Here is a 25,732-nt window from a genome sequence, read left to right on the forward strand (position 1 = left end):
AAACCCGGTAAGTATTATGCTCCGGGCTCCAAGTGAAAGCAAATATTAACTTTATACTGGCACACCTCAATCGCAGAATACACTTTTGCTGACTAGAACATCTTCATGCCGCTATCATATTATGTGACACAAAGGAGGATCTATTAAGTGTGCAGAACTGACTTTGGAAAGCAATAAACTCAACAGGTGCAATTCAGCATGTCAAGCCCCCTCATGAATGAGCACTCTATATGGAATGCCCAACCATGAGTAAGTGTGCTTTATTACATGGCACCGTTGTGAGATCGAACTGTGTAGTAGACTCATAGCCATTCTTGGGTCAAGTCAGGCTTGTTTGTAAAACCTTAGCTCAACGGTGGCTTAGAGCAGACAGGCTTTGACAAAGGAACAAGCTTAAAGCACTTCGAAGTATCAAAAACAACTAAAGAAAGAAACAACACAAAATAAATCCACCACCAAACTTTTAGAAACCAAGATTAGCAAAAGCTGTTGGAGGGTTCAAAAGATATAAATTAAACAAAATGTAAATAACTTCTTTTCACTCGAAATACAAACAAGTACCGCAGTTAGTTTAAAAGCTTTTGAAAACTATTCAGGTACTCAAGCCCCCTTTGGGCAACCAAAACTAGCAGGGAGCAAGTGAAAGGGACCAGTAAGGCTTAGCCGGATGCTTACCTTGCAGTCAAAAGCAGTCTCTGTCGAGATCCAGGCTATATGGGTGAATCAATATATGCATCAATGCAGTGGTCCTAATGCCTCTGGTCACAGCAAAACCAGTGGCTCCCTTCAACTGCAGTTAGTCAGCTTTCAGTGACGGAATTGCTCTTTGATGACTGTCCCCTGTGAGGAACAAACATAGGTGGCTACCAACTCTGCCAAGGTGGCTAATTCAGCTTTTATGGCCCTGGAGCTGTAACAAGAAGTCAACTGACTCTTGGAGTTCACCTCTTCTGTCTAGGGCTCAGGACGACCTTTCCTTGAGCAGGGCACCGCAAGCACAGTTCTCTTTGCTAGCCCATGAGCAGTCCAGTCTTTCTTTGCCAGGTCCAGGAATAGCAGTGCAGACCTCCTTTGATCCATTCTAAAGTGCAGACGTGATCTGTGGTCTGGATGCTACTTTTATGCCCACAATTAGCCCTCGAGTGATGCAGTGACTACTATCCAATGGACTAGCAGGTACCCACCGCCTGATGTTATGCAAAGCATAGCATCTAGCAATGCCGAAGCTCAACATTCTGCCCACCCTTCCAACAGTGTGACAAGCTTAGCAGCCAACCCTAGGAGGTGTGGCTTCCCAGAGCTACATGCCCACAGAAAACCTGATGTGACAACAGTTTACACTCTCTGCCCCCAAATGCAACCTACCTACCAGGACAAAATAACAGCCCTTCTCAAATGTGTTCACCATTTGTCTTTCAGAAGTGGCATACCTCTATTGAGTCCTTCCCCAGAAACCATCCACAAGTCGACAGCATCTGCGAGTTGCAACTGGAAAACGTGGGCAACACGATAGCAGCATTCTGAAGTTGCCTTTCACTCAAAAGTTACATTACATTCAACTGGGTATTAAGTTGGGTGTAATGCAATGATTCTTTTGACACCTAAAAGTATACCAACCATAGTAGTCCCATTTAGAAGTTAGCATAGTTGAGTTGAAAGCATGTAATCCTGCACCTGCCAACTGGGCTCCCAGCATTTCTACAGTAAAACTACAATTCAGAATTTTTACTACTGGGACCAACTCTAACGAATTGTCTACTTTTAACTATGCAGCACTCTGACTTCGGGCCTACCATAGGAGTGACATTCGAACAAGCATTGGCAAAGCCAATAGGTCTCCCCCTTTGTTTTTTTTTTTGGTCATCTATATTGTACTGTAGTTATACGGATACATTACTTTTTTTTTATAAGTTCATTTATTTATATTATATTGGTTTTTTGCATGAGTGACTTTTGTATAATTATTGCAGATAAACATTTGTCCACAGCAAAATTTGCAAAGTGCCTGGAGAGATTATATATATATATATGGAAAATGTCACTTACCCAGTGTACATCTGTTCGTGGCATTAGTCGCTGCAGATTCACATGCTGTGCACATCCCGCCATCTGGTGTTGGGCTCTGAGTGTTACAAGATGTTTTTCTTTGAAGAAGTCTTTGAGTCTCGAGATCGGCTCCATTGCGCATGGGCGTCGACTCCATCTTAGATTGTTTTCCCCGCAGAGGGTGAGGTAGGAGTGGTGTATGCTTGTAATAGTACCCATGCAATGGAGTGAATACGTATGTACATAATGTAGTTTAAAGTAATATATTTACAAATTTACAAATGTTCAAGATCAACTTCTAAACGGCTACAGGCTCCTGGGGAGGCGGGTGGGCGCATGTGAATGTGCAGCGAGTAATGCCACGAACAGATGTACACTAGGTAAGTGACATTTTCCGTTCGATGGCATGTGTAGCTGTAGATACACATGCTGTGCATAGACTAGTAAGCAGTTATCTCCCCAAAAGCAGTGGTTCAGCCTGTAGGAGTTGAAGTTGTTTGAAACAATGTTCGTAGTACTGCTTGACCTACTGTGGCTTGTTGAGCCATTAACACATCTACACAGTAGTGTTTGGTAAATGTATGAGGCGTAGACCATGTAGCTGCCTTACATATTTCGGTCATTGGAATATTTCCTAGAAAGGCCATGGTAGCGCCTTTCTTTCTAGTTGAGTGTGCCTTTGGTGTAATAGGCAGTTCTATTTTTGCTTTAAGATAACAGGTTTGAATGCACTTAACTATCCATCTAGCAATGCCTGGTTTAGAAATTGGATTTCCTGTATGAGGTTTTTGGAAAGCAATAAATAGTTGTTTTGTTTTTCGAATTAGTTTTGTTCTGTCAATGTAGTACATTAACGCTCTTTTGATGTCTAATGTATGTAGTGCTCTTTCAGCTACAGAATCTGGCTGTGGGAAGAACACTGGTAATTCTACTGTTTGATTCAAGTGGAACGGTGATATGACTTTTGGTAAAAATTTAGGATTTGTCCGTAGAACTACTTTATGCTTGTGTATTTGAATAAATGGTTCTTGTATGGTAAATGCTTGAATCTCACTTACTCTTCTTAGAGATGTGATGGCAATTAAAAATTCAACTTTCCATGTTAAGTACTGCATTTCACAAGAGTGCATGGGCTCAAAAGGTGGACCCATGAGTCGTGTTAAGACAATGTTGAGGTTCCATGAAGGAACTGGTGGTGTTCTTGGTGGTATAATTCTCTTTAGGCCTTCCATAAACGCTTTTATGACTGGTATCCTAAATAGTGAAGTTGAGTGCGTAATTTGCAGGTAAGCTGAAATTGCGGTAAGATGTATCTTAATGGAAGAAAAAGCTAGCTTTGACTTTCGCAAATGTAGTAAGTATCTTACGATGTCTTTGGCAGATGCGTGTAAGGGTTGAATTTGATTATTACGGCAGTAATAAACAAATCTTTTCCACTTATTTGCATAGCAATGTCTAGTGGTAGGTTTTCTAGCTTGTTTTATGACTTCCATACATTCCTGTTTAAGGTCTAAGTGTCCGAACTCTAGGACTTCAGGAGCCAAATTGCTAGATTCAGCGATGCTGGATTTGGGTGTCTGATCTGTTTGTGTTGCGTTAACAGATCTGGTATGTTTGGTAGTTTGACATGAGGCACTACTGAGAGGTCTAGTAGTGTTGTGTACCAAGGTTGTCTTGCCCATGTTGGCGCTATTAGTAGGAGTTTGAGTTCGTTTTGACTCAACTTGTTTACCAGATATGGAAGGAGTGGGAGAGGGGGGAAAAGCGTAAGCAAATATCCCGGACCAACTCATCCATAACGCATTGCCCTGAGACTGATCTTGTGGGTACCTGGATGCGAAGTTTCAGCATTTTGCGTTTTCCTTTGCTGCAAATAGATCTATTTGTGGTGTTCCCCAACTCTGGAAGTAAGTGTTCAGTATTTGGGGGTGAATCTCCCATTCGTGGATCTGTTGGTGATCCCGAGAGAGATTGTCTGCTAACTGATTCTGAATTCCTGGAATAAATTGTGCTATTAGGCGAATGTGGTTGTGGATCGCCCAATGCCATATTCTCTGTGCCAGGAGACAACTGTGTTGAGTGTGTCCCTTCTTGTTTGTTTAGGTAATACATTGTTGTCATGTTGTCTGTTTTGACAAGAATGTGTTTGTGGCTTATTATGGGTTGAAATGCTTTCAGCGCTAGAAATACTGTCAATAGTTCTAAGTGATTTATGTGAAACTGTTTTTGCAGAGTGTCCCATTGTACCTGGATGCTGTGTTGATTGAGGTGTGCTCCCCACCCTATCATGGAGGCATCTGTTATTACATATTGTGGCACTGGGTCTTGGAAAGACCGCCCTTGGTTTAAATTTATACTGTTCCACCATAGAAGCGAGGTGTATGTTTGGCGGTCTACCAACACCAGATCTAGAAGTTGACTGTTGTGATGCTAGGCACTGTTGTAAGGGCTGCATGTGCAACCTTGCGTTTGGGACAATGGCTATGCACGAGGACATCATGCCTAGGAGTTTCATCACCATTTTGACTTGTATTTTTTGTTTTGGATACATGGCCTGTATTACATTGTGAAATGCCTGAACCCTTTGTGGGCTTGGAGTGGCAATCCCTTTTGCTGTGTTGATTGTCGCCCCTAAGTATTGCTGTGTTTGACACGGCAGAAGGTGTGACTTTGTGTAGTTGATTGAGAAACCTAGTTTGTGGAGGGTTTCTATGACATACTGTGTGTTGTAAACACCGTTCTAGCGTGTTGGTTTTGATTAACCAATCGTCTAGGTACGGGAACACATGTATTTGCTGCCTTCTGATATGTGCAGCTATGACTACCAGGCATTTTGTAAAAACTCTTGGCGCAGTTGTTATTCCGAATGGCAACACCTTGAATTGGTAATGTACCCCTTGGAATACAAACCTTAAGTACTTTCTGTGTGAAGGATGTATCGGTATATGGAAAAATGCATCCTTTAGGTCTAGTGTCGTCATGTAGTCTTGTTGTTTGAGCAGTGGGATTACGTCCTGTAATGTCACCATGTGAAAGTGATCTGATTTGATGTAGGTATTTAATGTTCTGAGATCTAATATAGGTCTCAGACTCTTGTCTTTTTTGGGTATGAGAAAGTACAGGGAGTAAACTCCTGTTCCTTTGCTACTAATTCTATTGCTTCTTTCTGTAGCAATGCCTGAACTTCTAGTCCTAGAAGATCCATGTGTTGTTTTGACATAGTGTGTTTTCGGTGGGACGTTTGGAGGGAATTTGAGAAATTCTATGCAATAACCATGCTGGATAATTGCCAGTACCCAAGTGTCTGTTGTTATCGCCTCCCAATGTTTGTAAAATTTGCTTAGTCTCCCCCCCCCCCACAGATGTTGTGTTGGGGGATGTATGACTTGGAAGTCACTGTTTGTTTTGAGGAGTTTTGGGGCTTTGGAACTTCCCTCTATTCTTTTGGAATTGTCCCCCTCTATATTGCCCCCGAAAACTTCCCCGCTGATATTGGCTTTGATAAGTGGGCGTTGCTTGCGAGGTTGTGGCCTCTGTAGGTTGACCTCGAAACCCTCCCCTAAATTGTGTTTTGCGAAATGTGCCTCTGCTCTGTGGGGAGTAGAGTGCGCCCATGGCTTTTGCCGTATCAGTATCTTTTTTGAGTTTCCCCAATAGCAGTGTCTACTTCCGGCCCAAACAACTGCTGTTCATTAAAGGGCATATTCAGCACGGCTTGTTGTATTTCCGGCTTGAACCCTGGCGTAGGCAACCATGCGTGTCTCCTTATCGTTATTGCAGTATTTACTGTCCTTTCAGCCGTATCTGCTGCATCCATTGCTAACCGTATCTGATTATTGGAGATACTTTGTCCTTCTTCCACCACTTGTTTTGCCCTTTTCTGGAACTCTTTGGGTAAGTGTTCTATGAAATGCTGCATTTCGTCCCAATGAGCTCTGTCGTATCTTGCCAAAAGTGCTTGTGAGTTGGCAATGCGCCATTGGTTTGCTGCTTGTGCTGCAACCCTTTTACCCGCAGCATCGAATTTGCGACTCTCCTTGTCTGGAGGTGGTGCGTCTCCCGAGGTATGAGAGTTTGCTCTCTTGCGAGCTGCCCCGACAACCACAGAGCCTGGTTTTAATTGCTGCATAATATAAACAGGGTCTGTTGGCGGTGGCTTGTACTTCTTCTCCACCCTTGGAGTTATGGCTCTGCCTTTTACAGGATCCTGAAATATTTGTTTGGAATGTTTTAGCATTCCCGGGAGCATAGGTAAGCTTTGGTATTGGCTATGAGTGGAGGATAGTGTATTAAACAAAAAGTCATCCTCAATTGGTTCTGCATGCAAGGTGACGTTATGAAAAGCAGCTGCCCTTGAGACCACCTGCGTGTAGGATGTACTGTCTTCAGGTGGCGACGGCCTCGCAGGGTAACAGTCTGGGCTGTTATCTGATATAGGAGCATCATAAAAGGTCCCATGCGTCGGGATCATCTTGACTCATTGCAGTATGAGTCGGGGAGTGCATCAGTGGTGGAGTGGCTACCGGTGATGTGTGCATTGATGGTGGAGATGGTGGTGGAGTTGCTTGTCTTGCCACCTTTGCCTGTGGTTGCTTGTCCTTTTCTTGAAAGGCAAGTCTTCTTTTCATCTTAATTGGGGGAAGAGTGCTTATCTTCCCCTGTGTCTTTTTGAATGTGGAGCCTTCTTTGAGTGTAGTCTGGCTCTACTGATTCAAGTTCTTCTCCGAACTTATGTCCTTGCATCTGGGAGGACAATCCCTGTTCCTCTGTGTAGGAACCTGTTTTCGGTTCCGAGGCTGGATGTTTCGGAATCGAAACCTTTTCAGTCACCTTTTTGGGCTCCGAGGAAACCTTTATTTTCGGCGTCGTAGTGTCTCAGTGCCGAACCGTTTCGGTGCCGAATCTGCTCGGAGCCGCTGTCTCGGGCCAGAGATTGCTGTGTGGCAGTATCTCGACCGGAGTCGGATGACTTCGCCACAAGAGTGCCCTTTTTTGATGCAGATGATCGGTCACCTATTTTTCAGGTTAAGCCATGGCCTGTTGGCGGTGGCGTCCCGTGGGCTTTTGTCTTCTCGTGAGTTTTATGTTTCGACGTCTTACTCACGGTTTTCGGCGTTTCTTCTGGATCGAGCTCGTCCGAGTCCGATTCCTGGATGGAGAAGGTTTCTTCTTCCTCCACAAAACGCCCTTGTCGTGTCGGCGCCGACGCCATCTACAGTCTTCTCGCTCTTCGGTCTCTTAATGTCTTCCTCGACCGAAAAGCTCGACAGGCTTCACAGGTATCCTCCTTGTGCTCTGGAGACAGACACAAGTTACAGACCAGATGCTGATCTGTATACGGATACTTGTTATGACATTTTGGGCAGAAGCGGAATGGGGTCCGTTCCATCAGCCTTGAAGATACAGGTGGCCGGGCTGAGCAGGCCCCGACGGGGAACCGAAAAAACCCCGAAGGTCCACCGGAGCTCTTTAAAAGTCGGTGTCGATCTGTTGTAACTACCCAGATACCGAACGCAAACAATACTGACGATTTTTCCGAGATTCTAACTAACTTTCCGACCCGAAACACGGAGCGAAATGGAACACATCTGAACCCGATGGCGGAAAAAAAACAATCTAAGACGGAGTCGACGCCCATGCGCAATGGAGCCGAAATGGGAGGAGTCCCTCGATCTCGTGACTCGAAAAGACTTCTTCGAAGAAAAACAACTTGTAACACTCCGAGCCCAACAACAGATGGCGGGATGTGCACAGCATGTGTATCTGCAGCTACACATGCCATCGAACACATATATACATATACACACACATTTTTTTTTTTTAAAGCAACTGTGTTCTTGTGTTTTGGTCCATTAAGGTTTATGTATGTAGAAGAAATGTTTTAATCATAAAATAAAAATCATGGCAGCCAAGCACATTTCTAGGCGGAAAGAAGGGTAATGTAGGTGATCTAGGGCAATGTTTAGTTCAATGTGGCCTTCTATTCACATACACAACTGCATACACCTCTGTAAAGAACTTTTGTACATTTTAAAATTCACAATAGAAAGCGTAGATTCGGAGAGGAGTCAGACTGCACGTTCTCTAATAAACTGTAATAGTCTAAATAATTCTATTTCAGGACCGGAGGCTCCGATTATGCTATCTCCTTCTTTACTGACCCAAATACAGCAGCCAATTAAAACAGAGAAAAAACAAACTACATTTCCTATGATACACAGGATAGAGATCACATGTACCAATCACCTCCCGTGCCCTTTGTCCATAAATGCTTTGACCCCCCCCAATGTCATTTCCTCTTTCTTGGCAGCTCCGCAGCAGATAAGCGACATTTTATTTTCCTCTCTTAATGCGCTGTATTGTGATTATTGCTGTTTTATCTGTGTATCGCTTGTGCTTGCGACGCGATTTCGCGCACTTTGTGGCATTTCTAAAACACTTTACGCGTTCATAATCTTCGGCTCCGTGCCGGTACTTCAACTAAGCCCCTGTGGAGCGGGAGCCTTCTACATGTTACAGTGTAGTCCGTTTTCTATTTTGATTACGCGCGCTTTGCTTCAAGCCGATCCCTTTACTTTTTTTAATGTGATGGATCGACTCGATAGTGGACGCGAGGGGGAGCAGTAAGCCCCATTCCTAGAATTATACTCTTTTATTGGCTCCCTGACGCCCAGTTTATCAAAAAAGAACTTGGGCTGTAATAATTTAAGAGGCTCTGCCTAGAGTGCCAGTGACAGGTTGCTCCCTCCACGTTCTATATGGGCTTTCATTACCAGTCAGGGGTTTGCACTCCCCTTTGTTGAATTACATATTAATTCTCTGTAACACAGCATCTGATGGCTCAGTGGAGTGAAGATGATACAGGGTATTACCCTGAAAAGCTGGGCAACCAGCTTGAAGTGAACCTGGTGGAAGCCCTCGACAATAGGGTCCAACAATCTGTAAATGACACCCTGGTAAGAGCTCTAGGTCCCTTTTCAGGGAAACTCTACGATTACGCAAAGTCCCAGGGCTGGCTTATTGAACAACATCTACCTCTAAAGGAAAAAGGATCGAAATGCATATCAAAATCCAAAAACGAAGGGACTGCTGCTAGTTTACATGCAGACGCATTTAATAAATTGCGTAAAAAACGCTCAGCTGAGCACAACTATAGTTCCAATAAGGATATGGTATCCTCTCAGTCCTCGTCTGATTCCAACTCCAGTGACTCAGATGTCCTGGATACTCCGGTCCCCAGTAAAAAACATAAGAAACAGTCATCCACGCCTAGAGTTCTGGATTTCGATCCCACGGAAATTGTACATCCTAGAGCCTCCAATTGGGTTCAGTCTCCAGAAGTGGCGCTATACGTCCACAACAATATCAGAAGGAGCTTTGACAAGGAAGTCCGTTCACGTCTTAGGGCAGTGTGTCCTAGACCAGATGTGGAAGAGAAGGTTACGGACACTGACCCTACGATGGTCACAATTATGAGAAAGTTTGGCAAAGACCCCAAGAAAGGCTTAGACAGATCTTGGCGTTTATGCCAAGATAAATTACTTGATGTCACTGGCCCTCTGACGAAAATCCTAGATATGGCATTTATTGCCAAGGAGTCAGGTGATCCTGTAGACACAGAAGTCCTGATTGGTTGGACCCAGAGGTCTTTGTGCCTTTTGGGCAACGCAAATTGTGTGATTTCTTCAGAACATAAATCAATCCTCATGAGGATTGATCCTAAGCTAACAGACCTGGCCACTTCTGAAGCAGGTCCTTCTGCAGACTGTCTCCTACTTGGTTTATCCTTTATTAAAGAGTTAGCCAAGTCTTGCTCCACTTTCTCCTCTCTAGATAAAGCGCAATTGTCGCTTAAAAAAGTGTTTAAGAGAAACCTTTTTGCCAGGGCCGGACGTGTCGGAGGACGTATGCCCAGTCGAGGATCTTTTCAAAGTCCTCAATACCAATACCCAAGAGGGAGAGGAAATTGGTATACCGACCAGTCAGACTCCACCTTCTACCCCACTCGTTATGGAGGAGGCCGCTCCAAATACCGAGTAGGAGCCCGCAAGGGTCAACAAGGAGCGATCCAGGAATCCAATTATGCAGGTGAGCATTATTCAATATTCTCAAGTACGTCTTTGAGGCAGAGTGGGTTTGTTTCTAGAAAACTGGAAAAAGATTACAGGAGACCCCTGGGTTCTGCAAACAGTATTAGGTTTTCATCTGGAATTCAGAGGGACCCCGATCCAACTAACACCTCCAGCACAAATGTCTTTCTCTCGCAAATCAGACTTTCATAAACATAGAGGTTCAGGCTTTACTACACAAAGCAGCAGTGAGTTTCTCGTCTCCTCACCCTTCTGGATTCCTCAGCTCCATATTTGTCGTAGACAAAAAAGGTGGGGGCCATCGTCTGGTTTTGAATCTAAAGGATTTCAACTACTGGATTTTATACAGACATTTCAAGATGGAAGGAATCCACATGTTACAAGATATCCTAGTAGAGGGAGATTGGATGGTCCGTCTAGACCTGAAGGATGCCTATCTTTCAGTCCCCATTTACCCCCTCACAGGAGGTTCCTTCAACTCCTATGGAACAGACACTGTCTAGAATTCAATGCGCTTCCTTTTGGTCTCTCGTCAGCCCCCTGGTGCTTCACAAAACTGTTGAGGCCAGTGATGGAATGGCTGGGAACCAAGGGAGTCAGATTGATAAGTTACCTGGACGACATTTTGTTGATGGCTCAGAACCCTCTAACTCTCATGTCTCATCTGGAATGGACAATCAGTATTCTGCAGGATCTGGGTTTCTTGATCAATGTGCAGAAGTCATTATTGACGCCCTCACAGGTGAGATTTCCTGGGGTTCAAGATAGATTCTCTCCGATCCCAACTGATTCTCCCATCTCAGAAAATTCGAAGTCTCAAGAGAGAATGGATGTCCGCTCTATCCAATCAGATGATTTCTTTGAGGAACATTGCCAGAATAGTGGGCCTTCTGGCCTCGTCGATTCAGGCAATCTTCCCAGCTCCCCTGCATTATCAAGCTTTACAGAGACTCAAGATCAGACCCTTACAACAGGGACTGAGTTACTCGGAAATTATTCCCCTGACCAACGAAGTAAAGGCAGAAATTAGTTGGTGGCTTCAACACATGGACGCTTGGAACGGCAGGGCGATGTTCAGATCTCATCCGGAAATAGTGATCGAATCCGATGCCAGCCAATGGGGACCCCGCTGCGGCTCCCTAGTAACTGGAGGTCGCCGGTCAAATTGGGAGCAGACTCTGCATATCAATTGTCTAGAGCTTCTAGCGGGCTCATTTGCCATAAGGAGCCTTTCTCCTCCGAAGATGGACTGCTGCATCCTATTGAGGATGGACAACATCTCTGCAGTGAAGTAGGTCAACAAATTAGCGGGGACGAAATCCAAAATCTTGGCGGAGATAGCCAAAGCGTTCTGGCATTATTGCCTCAGTCATCGTCTGACTGTCAAGGCAGAATATCTCCCAGGAGATCAGAACACAACAGCAGACTGGAACTCCAGATATCTTAAGAATTCCAGCGATTGGAGACTAGATCTGGTAATTTTTCTGCAGATAATCAAGATGTGGGGCCCATGCTAAGTGGATCTATTTGCCTCTGGGCTCAATACCCAGACTCAGAGATTCTTTAGCTGGCGTCCAGATCCTCTGGCTCTTGATGCCTTCCTTCAGGATTGGTCAAGGTTTTGGGGATATGCATTCCCTCCATTTCTAATGATCTCCAGAGTTCTATCTCAGATAAGGCGTCAGAAAGCGGAGAGAATAATGGTGACTCCTTTTTGGAGAGCTCAACCTTGGTTTCCGATTGCCCTACCGTTAGCTTGCGCTCCCCCTCTACTCATTCCTCCTCGTCCGCATCTTCTCTTGAACCCGGAGAACCATCAACATCCAATGATCATTTCAGGGAAACCGACACTGATGGCTTGGAGGGTTTCAGGGCAAGATGGAATTCCGCAACAGGCTGCTGACTTCATCAAGCAAGCCTGGGCTTCGGGCACTCATAAAAGACACTCATCTGCATGGCGTAGATGGAATGGTTGGTGTGTTAGACGAGATATTAATCCCGTGGAATCAAGTGTTGAAATGATAGTCAACTTTCTAGCAGAATTGGCAGGCTCAGGCTTAGCTTACAGAACCATTAATAATTTTAGACCGGCCATTTCAGCTGGTCATATTCATATAGAAGGTAGGCCTGTTGGTGAACATCCTCTTATCTGTAAATTACTTCGAGGTATTTGTCTATCTAATCCTCCTCAAACCAGGTATTCAGTATTGTGGGGTGTGAGTATTATATTGAGATTTTTAGATTCCTGGCCATCTAATAGGTACCGGTCTCGTAAACAGATTTCAGCCAAATTGACAATGTTGTTATGCCTGATATCCTGTAAGCGTGTATCGGTTGTCAAAGCCTTAGACTTGGCTGGTAGAGTTTACACTCCTGATGGGGTTAGGTTTAATATTGCCAGACGGACAAAAACTAATTGCAGGTCGGTAACATATCCAATGTTTTTAGACAATTCAAAACTCTGTGTAGTTCAATGTTTAAAGGAGTATGAAGTGGTTACGGACAAATTCCGTCAAGATGCTACTGGTCAGTTACTTATATATCTTTGCAAAAACCTTTCAAACCAGTCTCAGCCACATTATCTTGCTGGATTAAATGGTTAATGAACGAGGCTGGGATAGATACCAACCAATTTGGAGCCCATTCAGTTAGAGGAGCTATGGCATCCAAGACTTTTGCACTAGTTTCCTGTCTAGAGGACATTATGAAGGCAGCTGACTGTTCTTCAGAGTCTACATTTCGCAAATGTTATCATAAACCTGTGGTAGATGTTGCCTCTGTAGTTATTAATCAGCTTTAAACGAGCATAATCGGAGCCTCCGGAACTGAAATAGAAGAAAAAAAAAAAGTTTCTAGCTTACGCATCAAGAATTTTCAATTCTATTAAGGACACGGAGGCGAGGATTATCCCTCCCATTCATTTAGTACTGTATAGAGTAGAATGTTATCATAATATATTGGCTATATATGTTAAGGTTTTATTTTTTCCCACCCTGAGAAATATGTATGGACTTAGTTTTGTTTGTTATACTAGATGTCATGATATTACCTATGATTGTTATTCTTTCTAGGCTCTGATCAGAAGAATTATTGAAGTATTCTGTGTAATCCTTTTGAGGAGCTAGTTATTCCGATCTGTTGTCCGGTTCAGTTTGAAAGACATGGTTCCAGGGGAGATCGGGTCGTGTTGCACTTAAGAGTTTGAGGAACCTTGTCTCTTCGACTATGTAAGAAGTTTTGTTTCTGAAGTTCAAAACTGTCGGATCTGGACAAAGAAAGAGGAAGTGATATTGGGGGTCAAAGCATTTATGGACAAAGGGCACGGGAGGTGATTGGTACATGTGATCTCTATCCTGTGCATCATGGGAAATGTAGCTATTGTTTCACTGTTTTAATTGGCTGCTGTATTTGGGTCCGTAAAGAAGGAGGTAGTATAATCCTCTCCTCAGTGTCCTTAATAGAATTGAAAATTCTTGACGCGTAAGCTAGAATTTTTTTTTATTGTGGTGTTACTGTATTGTAAGTCTGCCATTGAAAGGATGTACCCCCACCATTCTCAATTTTGTGTTGCATTGAATAAAGAGCAGATTAGGAACAGCGTCCACTGCAATAAAGTCGTAGCGTAAAAAATCAGAAAATTAAAAACATATGTTCATTACAGTATGCATTTAGCTCCAAACTCACCATTCATTTTATTTTGCTAACAAAATGAAGTGCATGGCACCTAGGAAATTTAATATGGAAATAACCCATACAGTGTATTTGTCACAGATCTTGCAAATACTGCATATGTTTAGGACATCAAATGAAAACAATTTGTAAATAGTTAACACACTGTAGCTGGTTCTTTCTTGGGAAAAGATCTTATCTTGTGGTATAAAGGTTACAAAAGTCTCGCCAGGCTGTAAACTATGCCAATTGCCCAAGATCACCATATGTTAGGGCGATTCCAAGACTGAACAGCGTTTTTCCCTATACTTTAAAATATAATCGCAATGTGCTTTTTGTTTTAAAAAAAAAAAAAAACACACACACAACCCTGTCTCCCAGAACAGTTCACTAACCAAAGAACAATCAACGCAGTTTATTCATATAGCAGAAATAAAAAAATGAAGACTGCAACAGCCTGAAACGTCGAGGAAGTTCAAGACAGAACAATTACCAGCATTCCAATCGCTGCTAGCAACAACAAGTCTGGCGTGAGGTGTACTGGTAGGTTATAAAGTAAGCACAAGGAAAATCCCCAGGGAAAAAAACAAAAAAATACTACATGATCAGAAGACAGCAAGCATGCTGTAATATAATTATGCATGAATTATTTCAAGTAACAATTTGAAGCCCTCTACTCAAGCTCACAAGGACATAAAACGACATAAATGAAGTTTGCATATTTTAAACTTCACAAGATGAAGGAATTTTGTGCTGCTAATGTAAAGTACGTATGCAATTTTCAGAGGGGTCTACCCCTACTAGTAACAGTTTTAGGATGCATTGAATATATAAAGGGACAGCATCTCTTGCATTATGTGGTAGGATAGAGAGACATCTGAACAACTAAAACAAATATTTAATGCAGTGTGCATATTTCTCCAAACTTAAAAAAAAAACACAGTTTACTAGCCAAGGAATTATCCTTGTCGTTCATTCAAGAAAAGGCTATATATATATATATATATACACATATACACACACATATACATACACATACACATACACACATATACATACACATACACACACCACACGAAGAAAAGCACCAGGCCAGTTTCGCAGCGCTATGAGGCATTTTATTTCATTTTCAAACAAATGTTCTTCCCGGACGCGTTTTGGCTGACAGCACAGCCTTAATCATAGGTGCATCGTTTTTCAAACAGAGTAACCACGTGATGAAATCAACCATGCTTTTATATTGTGGCCTTAAAGTCACAGAATCTCTTTGTTGCAATGAGTGCGCTTAATTAAGATCACGTGCATAGTAGTCTGATTTTTTGTGGATCACAGTACATTGTCAAAGTGATTATCCCACGCTGTTGCCATATTCCTTTGTAATGACGTATTCTTACTTTCATAATATTTGGTAGCAAACTTCATTATATTCATTTTCATTATACATGTAACTTTGAAACCCATTTCATCAACAAACTACAGCTGCTCCTTATGTTTCTCGGCCTCATTAGTGCTTTAAAGGATTTTCAGTGGCTTGCATTTCACCTAAGTGCCTCACAGAGCTGTAAATCAGTGAATGAGATCGGTATCTCTATCACTTCCCTTTCCCAATTCCACATATACATGCCAAATTAGTATTCCATTCTTGACGTACATTTCTTTAGCAGAATCGGGCAGATCCGACTCCTTCAACATAATCACCATCAGAGTTTCTCCACTAAAGAGCCTAATCTAAAAATTGGGAGGCCCAGGTGCTGCGAAGGCGGAGAACCTTCGCTATCCATTTCCAATATATTGTGGATATATATATATATATATATATATATATATATATATATATATATATATATATATATATATATATATATATATATATACATACACACACACATACACACACACACACACACACACACACACACAAGGATGGCAACAGCCTGAAAGATCTGGGGAGTTGTTCCACATGCAACAAATACCAAAGTTACAACCACTGCCAACAGAAAGAACAAGTTACTTACTTTTGGTAATGCCTTTTCTGGTGGTTACAGTATCTACCTGTGGATTCTTCACCTGATTAACTCTCCCAATGCCCCCACCTCAACAAGGACATCATAATGGAATGGCTCCGCACACGACTGACGTCTTTACCATGCTCTGAGGCGAATGGGTGAACACCAACATCACAAGCACATTTCCAAACTCAATACAAGAATTTATATATACATCCAAATATAAACATACATTCGGTTTATAGAACTTGCCAGAAATATATATACACAAAACTTCATTCTTGGCATAACCAGACAGGCAATGGAGAAGCGGGTGGGACAGTGAGGAATCTACAGGTAGATACTGTATCCACCAGAAAAGGCATTACCCAAGATAAGTCACTTGTTCTTCTGATGGATACATCTACCTGTGTATTCCTCACCTTTTGAATATGGTCCCAAAGCAGTTGTGCACTCTAAGGTAGGTGCCCGTCTGGGTATGCCATGAAATCCTGCAGCACTGAACGGGCAAAATGTCCATCCGCCTAATTTTCTGAATCCAAGCAGTAATGCTTTGCGAAAGTGTGAAGGAAAGCCCAAGTTGCTGCTTTGCAAATATTCACAACAGGTACACCTCTAGCCAAAGCAGAAGTACTAGACTTAGCTCTGATAGAACAATCTCGAATCCCTTCGGGGGGGGGGGGGAGGGATCCTACTTTGCCAGTACATAACATATCTTATTGAAAGAATGTCCCACCTTGATAGTGTTCTTTTATGGACAGCTTTGCCCTTCATCTTACCTACTTGGCCAAAAAAAAAAAAAAAAAAAAAAAAAAAAAAAGAGATGATCGTCCATCCGGAACTCTTGTGCTGTCCACATGGAAGCTCAGCGCTCTCTTTGAATCCAGACAGTGCTGCCTTACCTCCTCCTTAGAGGGATGGGGAGGAGGGCAAAAGGACGGAAGCGTGATGAACTTCCCTAAATGAAAAGGCGTCCACACCTTTGGCAGGAAAGCCTCCCTGGTTCTCAAAACCACCTCGTTAGCATGAAATACAGAATGCCCCGTTCGATCTCCAGGAATGTCGGTGCAGGCTCTGACCCTGGAGGTCTGCCCTCTGAGGGAGACCACAACCTTCTTGTCCCATCCGGGGCTATTAATAGGACTTGGGCCTGGTCTCGGCAAATCATCCTTAGAACCCGAGGAATCAAGGGACCAGGAGGAAACACGTAAAGTAGCCAGTTGCCCTAACTCAACTGAAACGTGTCTGCCAATGCTCCCTGCATCAGATACTGGAGGCTGCAGAACGACGAGCAGTGTGTGTTTGAGGGAGTGGCAAAAAAGGTATATCCGAGGCACCCCCCATAACTGGAAGACATGAAGAACCAACTCCAGATGGAGTTGCCACTCATGGTCTGCTGAAAAGTGCCAGCTGAGACTGTCTGCACGTACCAGGACCAGTAATTGAGCCTCTACACAGAGAAGATAAAACACTACCCCAACCCGTTTGTTGGCATACCACATTGCAGTAGTGCGGTCTGTCAAAATTTGACCCAACTGACAGCAAATGGAAGGTAGGAAGGCCTTGAGAGCCAGAGGTATCGCCCACAACTCCATAAGAATGATGTGAACCATCTGTTCCACTGGAGACAGACCTTTGATCTCCAGATTCCCCCAGATGCACTCTCCACTCTGGAAGCATCCGTTATGACTGTGGGCGTAAGACCTTTTATGACCGGAAAAAACGCTCTATTCTGAATCATAGCCTGAATGCCCCGAATCCTCTTAGGAGGGGGAAGGCATGATTCAATGTTGTGTCCAGTACAGTCTCTATGAACGAAAGGCACCAAGAGGGCTCCAAGTAAGATTTGGACATGTTCAATGAAAGCCTCAGGTTGAACAACTTGGTTGTCATCTGCAGGTTGTGCAGCACCAAATCTGGACACTCAGCTTTGAGCAGTCAATCATCCAAGTAAGGGAATACTGATATTTCCCTTCTTCTGAGATGCACTGCAACCACTGCCATCACCTTCGTGAAGGCTTGTGGTGCGGAAGTAAGAACAAAAGGAAGGACCACTAACTGGTAGTTCTGCAACCCTACCATGACCAGATATACTTCCTGTGAAACTACAGAATGGAGATGTGAATAGGCATCAAAAAGGGAAGGGTATATCCATTTCTTACAATGCTCAACACCAATGAGTCTGATGTTATTGACTCACACGAAGAAAATGAATCAGCTTTCTCTCTACAGGCAACACATGCTGCTGAAAGGGGAGAGAACTAGGGCTGCTTTCCTTAAAAAGTTTCCAGTGGAGGAGGAGTAGGAGGCGGAAGAGGAGAAAACAGGCTGCTGGGCGGCACCACATTGCCTAGGTCTCCCCTGACATCTGCCTGGCCTATAAAGGTGGGTTGGCAGACTGTTGACCCTGCAACTGCTGCCTCCCATGAAAGGCGACACTGCGGCCAAACCCCCCTAAAACCTACGGAAAAGTCTATAGGGCAAGGGGAGTGACTAAAGACAAAAACTTAATGTGGCTTTGCTCTCCTTGAACCGTCCAAGCGCTGAGTCAGTTTTCTCTCCAAACAGTCTGGAGACAAATGGGTGATCCATCAAGGTGGACTGTACATCAGGGGAGAACCCCTATCCCCCTTAAGCCATGCACGTCTTCTGCTAGCCACTGATTTAACCATGGCTCGGACAACACAGTCCACCGTGTCCCGGCTCGATTGGATGACCTGCTTAGCAGCAGCCTCACTGTCCTGCAGCAGCTCCTTAAAGTTCCTTCATATCTTGCAGCAGCTTGGGAACCACCTCCTTAGCAGAGTCCATCAGTGCATAGATATATCTACCCAACACACGCTACATGATAAAGACCTTCTTAGCAGACTGTTCAATGCCTTTCAATTCCCTACCTGTAGTTGTCGTAGGGAAGGAATCAGGAGCCATCTTAGAAGAACGAGAAGCCTGTACTAACAGACTCTCAGGCGTCTCATGCTGACTAAGGAATTGGGAGGTCACTTGGTGCATCCCTATACCTCATGGCAATTACTTTGGAAACAGCAGGTGTAGACACAGGCTTCCACCACAGATCCAGAACCGGCTCCAACAAAGCCTCATTACAGCAAAGTGAACAAATACAAGCAATAGGGCCCGCTCCCTGGAAGGGGCCAGAAGAGCAAGAGAAGGGTCAAACATTACCCACAGACAAGACAGATTTTCAGAAAGAGACGCAACACAGTGATTGAGAAGTGGAGAGTGGACTAAAAGACCACTGAGTAGCAACTGCATGTCTCGAAGGGACAGCGCATGCGCTACCCAGGCGAGACCAAAAAAGGAAGGTAAAGACTGCCATTAATGTAAATTGCAAAGTTGAGTTAACAGTTCAAAACTGCTCTACCTGTCTGTAGTGGCAGACATCCTTTCACATTTCTATTAAGGCACGGGGGGGGAACAAAAAAAAACAAAAAAAAAACGGAGGTGGCATGGTGAGCAAAAGGAGGAGGAACTGTACCCAGAGCGACTGCCAGTTAGAAAATCACAAGCATTCCTCCCATCACCTTTTGTGGCAAGGGTGTGTGTCAGGATGTGGGTTCCCTAGGACTGGAACCAAACTATCCGGTAAATTGTTGGCCTGGCTCATTCGCCAAGATCAAGAACGCAGTCCTACTACGGAACTCCGCTCAGCAACTGGGAATATACTCCACACTCCCCAAGAAATCCATTCTGAGCTCACACGATACTATAAGACACTTTACTACACCCACTGCGACAGCAGACCCAAAAGAAATACAACAAATGTTTCCCTTTGACCACTTCGCCTCAGCTGATAGATAACAGCGGGAGAACTGGAGGCACCCCTGACACTGTCTGAAGTGCAGGATAGTATATGTGCTTTGTCCGCAGGCAAAACCCTAGGCCCAGATGGCCTCCCGTCCGACTTTTATAAGTCCTTCTCTGCAGCACTCGTGCCTTGCCTTCTGTCTCTATGAGGAGGCACCGCAGACAGCATCCCTGCCTGCATCACAACCTGAAGCACTACTGGTGTCACTTCCAAAGCCCAGCAAGGATCTGTCGGAGCTCAGCTCCCACAGACCACTGGCGATGCTCAATACAGACTATAAAATCCTGGCCAAGGCCTTGGCAACGCGATTGGCGCCCCTGGTCCCTCAGCTGGTTCATTCAGACTAGAACAGCTTTGTACCCGCACAGGACACCTCCCACAACATTAGATGCCTATTTCGAGTCATGAGATAGTGGACTCGGGATTGGCCTCGAGCAGGACGTCTTGTACTCTATTTGGAGAAGGCCTTTGACTCTTTGGAATGGTCCCATCTGTTCGAGCCACTACAGCGATTTGGCCTTGGCCCCCATTTCCTATGTATGGTGAAACTGTTGTATACTCTATCCCGGTTCAGGGTCAGGGTCAAGGTCGGCACGATCATTTCTGAGCCAGTTGAGGTGGGCAGGGGTACCAGACAGGGCTACCCCTTCTCTCTGCTACTGTTTTCTCAAGCAATGGAGCACCTGGCTGTGGAACTTCGCTGGAGAGGAGAGGCATGGAGCATCCTACTGGGCGACCGCCCATATATCGTATCTTTATATGCAGACGATCATCTTTTGTACTTCAGAGACACTGATATCGTCCCTCCTGAAACTGCAGTCATTCTGCAACAATTTGCCGCCCTATCTGGCTTCTCTGTTAAATGGCCAAAATCCTCTTCCCCTTCCATCCAGATCTGCCGGGCTTGCGTCTCTGGGGTTTGTGTTCCTTAGCAACGCAGGGCGTTCCGATACCTGGGTATACACATATTCCTCAGGAAGGAGGACCGTAATGATGGGAACCTCAGAAAGGCGGTATCATCTCTTCACTCCCAAATGACCTTTTGGCAAACACTGCCACTCTTGGTGGCAGGAAGAATCGCCCCCCTGAAGATGGTAGTGCTCCCTCGCTTATTATATTTCCTTCTCCAGCTTACCCTACTACGTCACAGCCAAATTTTCCATTTTCTTTTGGAGAGTTGGAACCCAGAATGAGGAAATTTATCTGGAACAAAGGCAGATGCAGAGTGGCATTGGGGAAAAGAAAAAAAAAAAAAAACTACTTACCTTTGACCCAAAGCAGCCTCTCGGTGCCAAATATTGAACAGTATTACTTGGCCTCTCAGCTTCAGCGGGTGGCGCGATGGCTGGCGGGCCTTCAACTATCTGACACGGCAACTAATTCTCTAACCTGGACACTTACGCAGATCTTGCACCTCTTCCACCCCCTCACAACCGTGAAACCACCTGTAAAGCTTTTATTAAATGTGGCTCATTGTTGCTGCCGCAGGTGTCTGAACCTCACGAGTGAAACCATTCCCTATGCCCCGGCACTGGTGCTACTGGGTATACAGCGCGGTACACGGCTCACAACCACTACTGAACTAGGGCCTTGGCACACTGCCGATCTACACACACTGGGTGACCTCTACAGCGAAAATAGGCTCAGTCCATTTAATGAACTGACAGCATTGACGGGTCTCCCGGCAGGACAATTTCTACTATACAATTAATTGGTGATGGCACCATCATGGAGGTGGGGGGGGAGGGGGATATGGCTACTGAATCCCCCAACAAACCTATTAGTGCAATACCTACACGTTATGGGTCAAGGCAGACACCTAATACAGTGGTTCACTGACACGCTTACAGTGCACACACTATATGCCCACCCCGCGCTGCACATCAGCTGGGAGGGCGACTTGACTGAACCCTTTACTGAAAAAGCATGGGAAGCGGCATTATCCAGCCATACCTCCATCCCCCGCAACTCCAGATTCCGCCTTATCCAATTTTATATTATTCACAGAGCAAACCTCACCCCGGACCGCATTAACAAATAATTAAACTGTGTGGACGCCGCTTGCCCCCACTGTAAGCTGAAGAGCCCCATCCAGAGAAAAACTGATTTTGGTTTGCCTGTGTTCCAGTTCAAGGACAGCCTTGCGCATTCAGGCTTGATTTTTCTTACTAGACCATGTTCAAGGATGATTTGCATAGTCCAAACTGAGGTGGCAAGGTGGGCAAAAGAACAATGGTTTGGAATGCTAAAATCAAGCGATTGGCAGTTGTTAGAATTTTTTTTTTTTTAAATGGAAGTATTACTCCAATCACATTTCATGTATTTGAGTCATTGTAAAAATAGCTTCCCCTCAATATCTGCAAAAGATCTACTTTGCTCACAGCTGGTAGGTGAATTGCACCCCTTTTAATATTTTCAATTAAACCTTTCCTCTCTCTCTCTCTGCAGAAACTAAGTCAGAAAATTCCAAAGAGTCACTGTAAATATTTATACGTGCTAAACGGGAAGCTCTGCCAATGCCAGCCAACATCTGACAAAGTTTTGTGCCATGGTTTAAAGAGGAAATGTTGACAGCATTGCACTTCTTTTGTGCTGCCAAAGAATCCGTCAGTGTTACCTTCTAGGAACTTTAGATTAGATTCCATATCTCAATTTTTTTTCTATGACCACATCTTCACTGAACGAAACAGACTAAGGATAGCAAGCATGTCCATAATCTGCAGCAGGCCTAGAACCAAGGAAACCAACGTTCATGCCAGCAGCCTCATCTGGATGGTTAAAAAAAAAAAAAAAAAAGTGATGTGGCTGCCTATGAGACTGCTGTTCGAAAGCTCAACTTCAATGCAACACCATTAGACAGCTTGTGAAAGTAGATCAGGTCAGAAGGTCCCCTCAATGAAAAACTGAGGTGACGCTTCAGACAGCCAACGCCAAACTGCCCAGAAGACTGAAGCGGTGTCCAAAAGCGGATTGTGAGCCTGTGCCTGGTATGACTGGAGATTCAAACCTCCCATGCCTTCTGTGATGAAACCCTCTGTCCAGCTCGGCTTCCTATTTCTCGCCAGACGCCAGACTGAAGAATAGCCAGAAAAGAAAACAGGCAATTCAACAGATCTGGAAGTTACATGGTGGGCTCGCAAGGTGTGTTTTACAAATATTGATCCTTCACACTTCTAGGAGGACATGAAAAATTTCTGGTGCTGGTTCACACAATCACATAACCACCAAGGTATTTTTATGCATTCTTGTAATGACTTTGCTGCTTATTAAAGTTGCATTTTTAGTTTTCCAGCTAGAACTTATTAGTATCGATACATCCCACAATATCCTCCATTCTCCACCTTAAACTGTCAGCCCTCCGCGCATTCACATCCATGGCTTTCTTTCAGCCCCTTCAGTTCTCCTGAACACTACGCTCAAATTACCTCCACTGATCCGCTTTGCCGAACAAAACTACAAACTCTTCTTGCCGCTCCTGCACCAACCAAATCCATCCAACAGCCTCAAGCCCTGCAACCCATTAACCTTACTCAACCGCTTTGAAAATACCTTCTACAGGGACAATATCCAGTTTTATCTCCCCTCCTCTTCTGTCATCTCTCCACAGAAAGGCACTTAGCCCTTATCTTTTTCTACATCATCAGCTGACCTTCCAGTGTAACAACACGATGAACAAATACCTTTGGTCTCATTTCCTACTCTGAACCAAACCTACCATTCATCACTGTAACCCAGCTAGCAAACGCCTTATCTGCAGATCTTCAGTAGGTAATTCTGACTTATCTTCATCTTCTTTGGTTTATTCCTGTTGATTTGCCCACATCAAAAACCACTGTGGAGTATCTTAAAATCCTCTCAATTTCTACTTCCCTGGTGGTATGATAATGTGATACAAACTAGACAACATCCTTAATAATTATCACACAAACCAGCAGTTCAACTCTCTTATGGACCAACAGATAGGTGGATATTCCCTGGACATAATCTTCTTGGTACTTGAACTCAAAGTATCTGGAAACCTTATCAAGCGCAGGGACCACTGCCTTATCCTCTTTGTTTTGATTCGCTACAGCAGCGAGGACTTAAAAAAAAGAAAAAAGAAATAAATACACACCCCTGAAGGACAATGAAAATGTAAGGGAAAAAAAATAAAAATACTGACCATATACCAGTGAGCTCACAAGGCAACAAAATGACAAAAGCGAACCAGTGCTACCACGGTCTCAAAAAGGCTTAGACAACCCAGGTTTGATTACAATGCACATGATTAAATAAAAAACATTAGTTAAAAGGCCCATTTACTCAACAACAAAAAAGCTGAAACAGAAATCAATGAACTTCACCATCCACCAGCAAAGCAAAAATATCCATTACAAATGGGTAACACCAAATGCTCTACCAAGGGGCAAAATCCTCGCTAATACCCCTGCAATGCTATGCTAAATTAACAACAAAAAATGGAGTTGTATTACTGAAGGATAGAGTCCTAAGATAAAACAAGATGGCTCTTCTGACATGCAGTGTTGTAGCGAGTAGCCCACCCTAGAATGCAAATTGGTTAAGATAGAGGGCAATTCACTGTATGGCCAACATTAAAGGATAATGCTAATCTTAGATTAAAAACCTAGAGTTTATGCAACACAATCGATCTTTAAGTGGCAAAATAGACACCCGACTGCTGTGCATGCTTCTGCGTAGAACTGTGCATTTCTTTGCTTCATAGTGCTCTACTACTCAAGGTTGGGTGTGGTGCAACTCACCAATTAAAGTCTATAAGAAAACAATAGAAGAAGATTACGCTGGCTCAAAAGTATTTTCCAACCATCTGAACTCAATGCTAATGAGACAGGTGTGTATTCCTCCCGCAGTTTTCAAAATGTGTTTAAAAACATAGCATGCAGTTTGCAGACACTACAAAATTTAGAGAATTCAAGCCCAATCTTACATGCATGCTGGGGAAGGGCAGCAGCTTGGTGTGCAAGGCTAAGTACGAGAGCCGAATGGAGCTTATCTGTGACTGTTTTCTACAGGATGAACCCTTTGGGGCTGTAACTTAGGATCCAGAATGGAAGAAAATATATATATATTTTTTTTTAACAAGCAGTCTGAGGCCTGTTGGTTCAATAAATCTAAGTCAATAAACTCTTCATAGAAGCATGTGTATTAGCAAAGACATTATTATAAATAATAAAGACACTGCCACCAGCAACACTGTGATAATTAACAGACACCCGAAGAGATTAATTTGAGTCATACCTGAAACAAGTGAAGGCTTAGCACAAATTGTGGGAAATGAGTTCATAGTTAAATGTGACACCTAAGAATTTGTAACTTGAGCAATACTCTGGTTACGAGAATGCAGTAGAAAAAAAAAAATATTCTGATAAGAAACCGGGAAAACCATTTATAAGATTACGAACCCAGACATTTATCAGAGGCAAATAAATGCAACTGGAATACACTTCACATTTAACTTTCTGCTATTTTTCTAAGCTAAAAGAACGGATACATTTGCAAGAGATCTAACGTAATAGAGAACACAATTAAGTAAACCACTGTCCAGCCATTTTGCATTTAACAGTAACATTTATAAGCACATAAAAAGTTAAACTGAGTTAGTGTTATAACATACCTGGAGTACCAAGCAAGTTGTTATCCCTCATAAGCCTATAGTCCTCTTCATTGAGATTATTTACAAACTGATAGAAGGCTTCCTCTCTATTCAATCGCTCTAGCTGACTTTGCCGTTGACCTTCCGACTGCTCTGAACCACCCTTATCATTAGAATCGCCACTTTCCATGGTGATAAAAGTGGTAAGTTTCTAAAGAAAGAAAATAAATCAATTAGCAAGAGTTAACATTTTAGAATAGATCAAATATGGAATATAAATGCAGAATAAATTGTTTATATACCGATTAGCAACACTAACATACAAACTACGGGCATCTAAAATCATGACAAATTATTTAACAAACTTAAGAAAGCTCTATAACCAACTGACAGTATTATCAGCCAAGGTGCGAGAGCATGTAAGAGGTCTGGCTTCTGGTGGGTGTTTATGCGTGTTTGGGTATTAGTATGGCCCAATCATCTACCC

General features: G+C 43.6%; 1 protein-coding gene across 4 annotated transcripts in view; it reads right to left on the bottom strand.

The window, feature by feature from the left end:
- RLIM (ring finger protein, LIM domain interacting) overlaps positions 1-25,732 on the bottom strand; it is a 98,000-nt gene that overhangs the window by 41,489 nt on the left and 30,779 nt on the right. For all 4 annotated transcript variants that reach the window (XM_069210897.1, XM_069210913.1, XM_069210905.1 and 1 more), the window contains one exon: positions 25,267-25,456. In XM_069210897.1, coding sequence (XP_069066998.1) covers positions 25,267-25,435 — 169 coding nt within the window. In that variant the 5' untranslated portion in view covers positions 25,436-25,456. The remainder of the gene's footprint in view (positions 1-25,266; positions 25,457-25,732) is intronic.

The sequence above is a fragment of the Pleurodeles waltl genome, chromosome 2_1 (assembly GCF_031143425.1).
Source record: "Pleurodeles waltl isolate 20211129_DDA chromosome 2_1, aPleWal1.hap1.20221129, whole genome shotgun sequence".
Classification (NCBI taxonomy): domain Eukaryota; kingdom Metazoa; phylum Chordata; class Amphibia; order Caudata; family Salamandridae; genus Pleurodeles; species Pleurodeles waltl.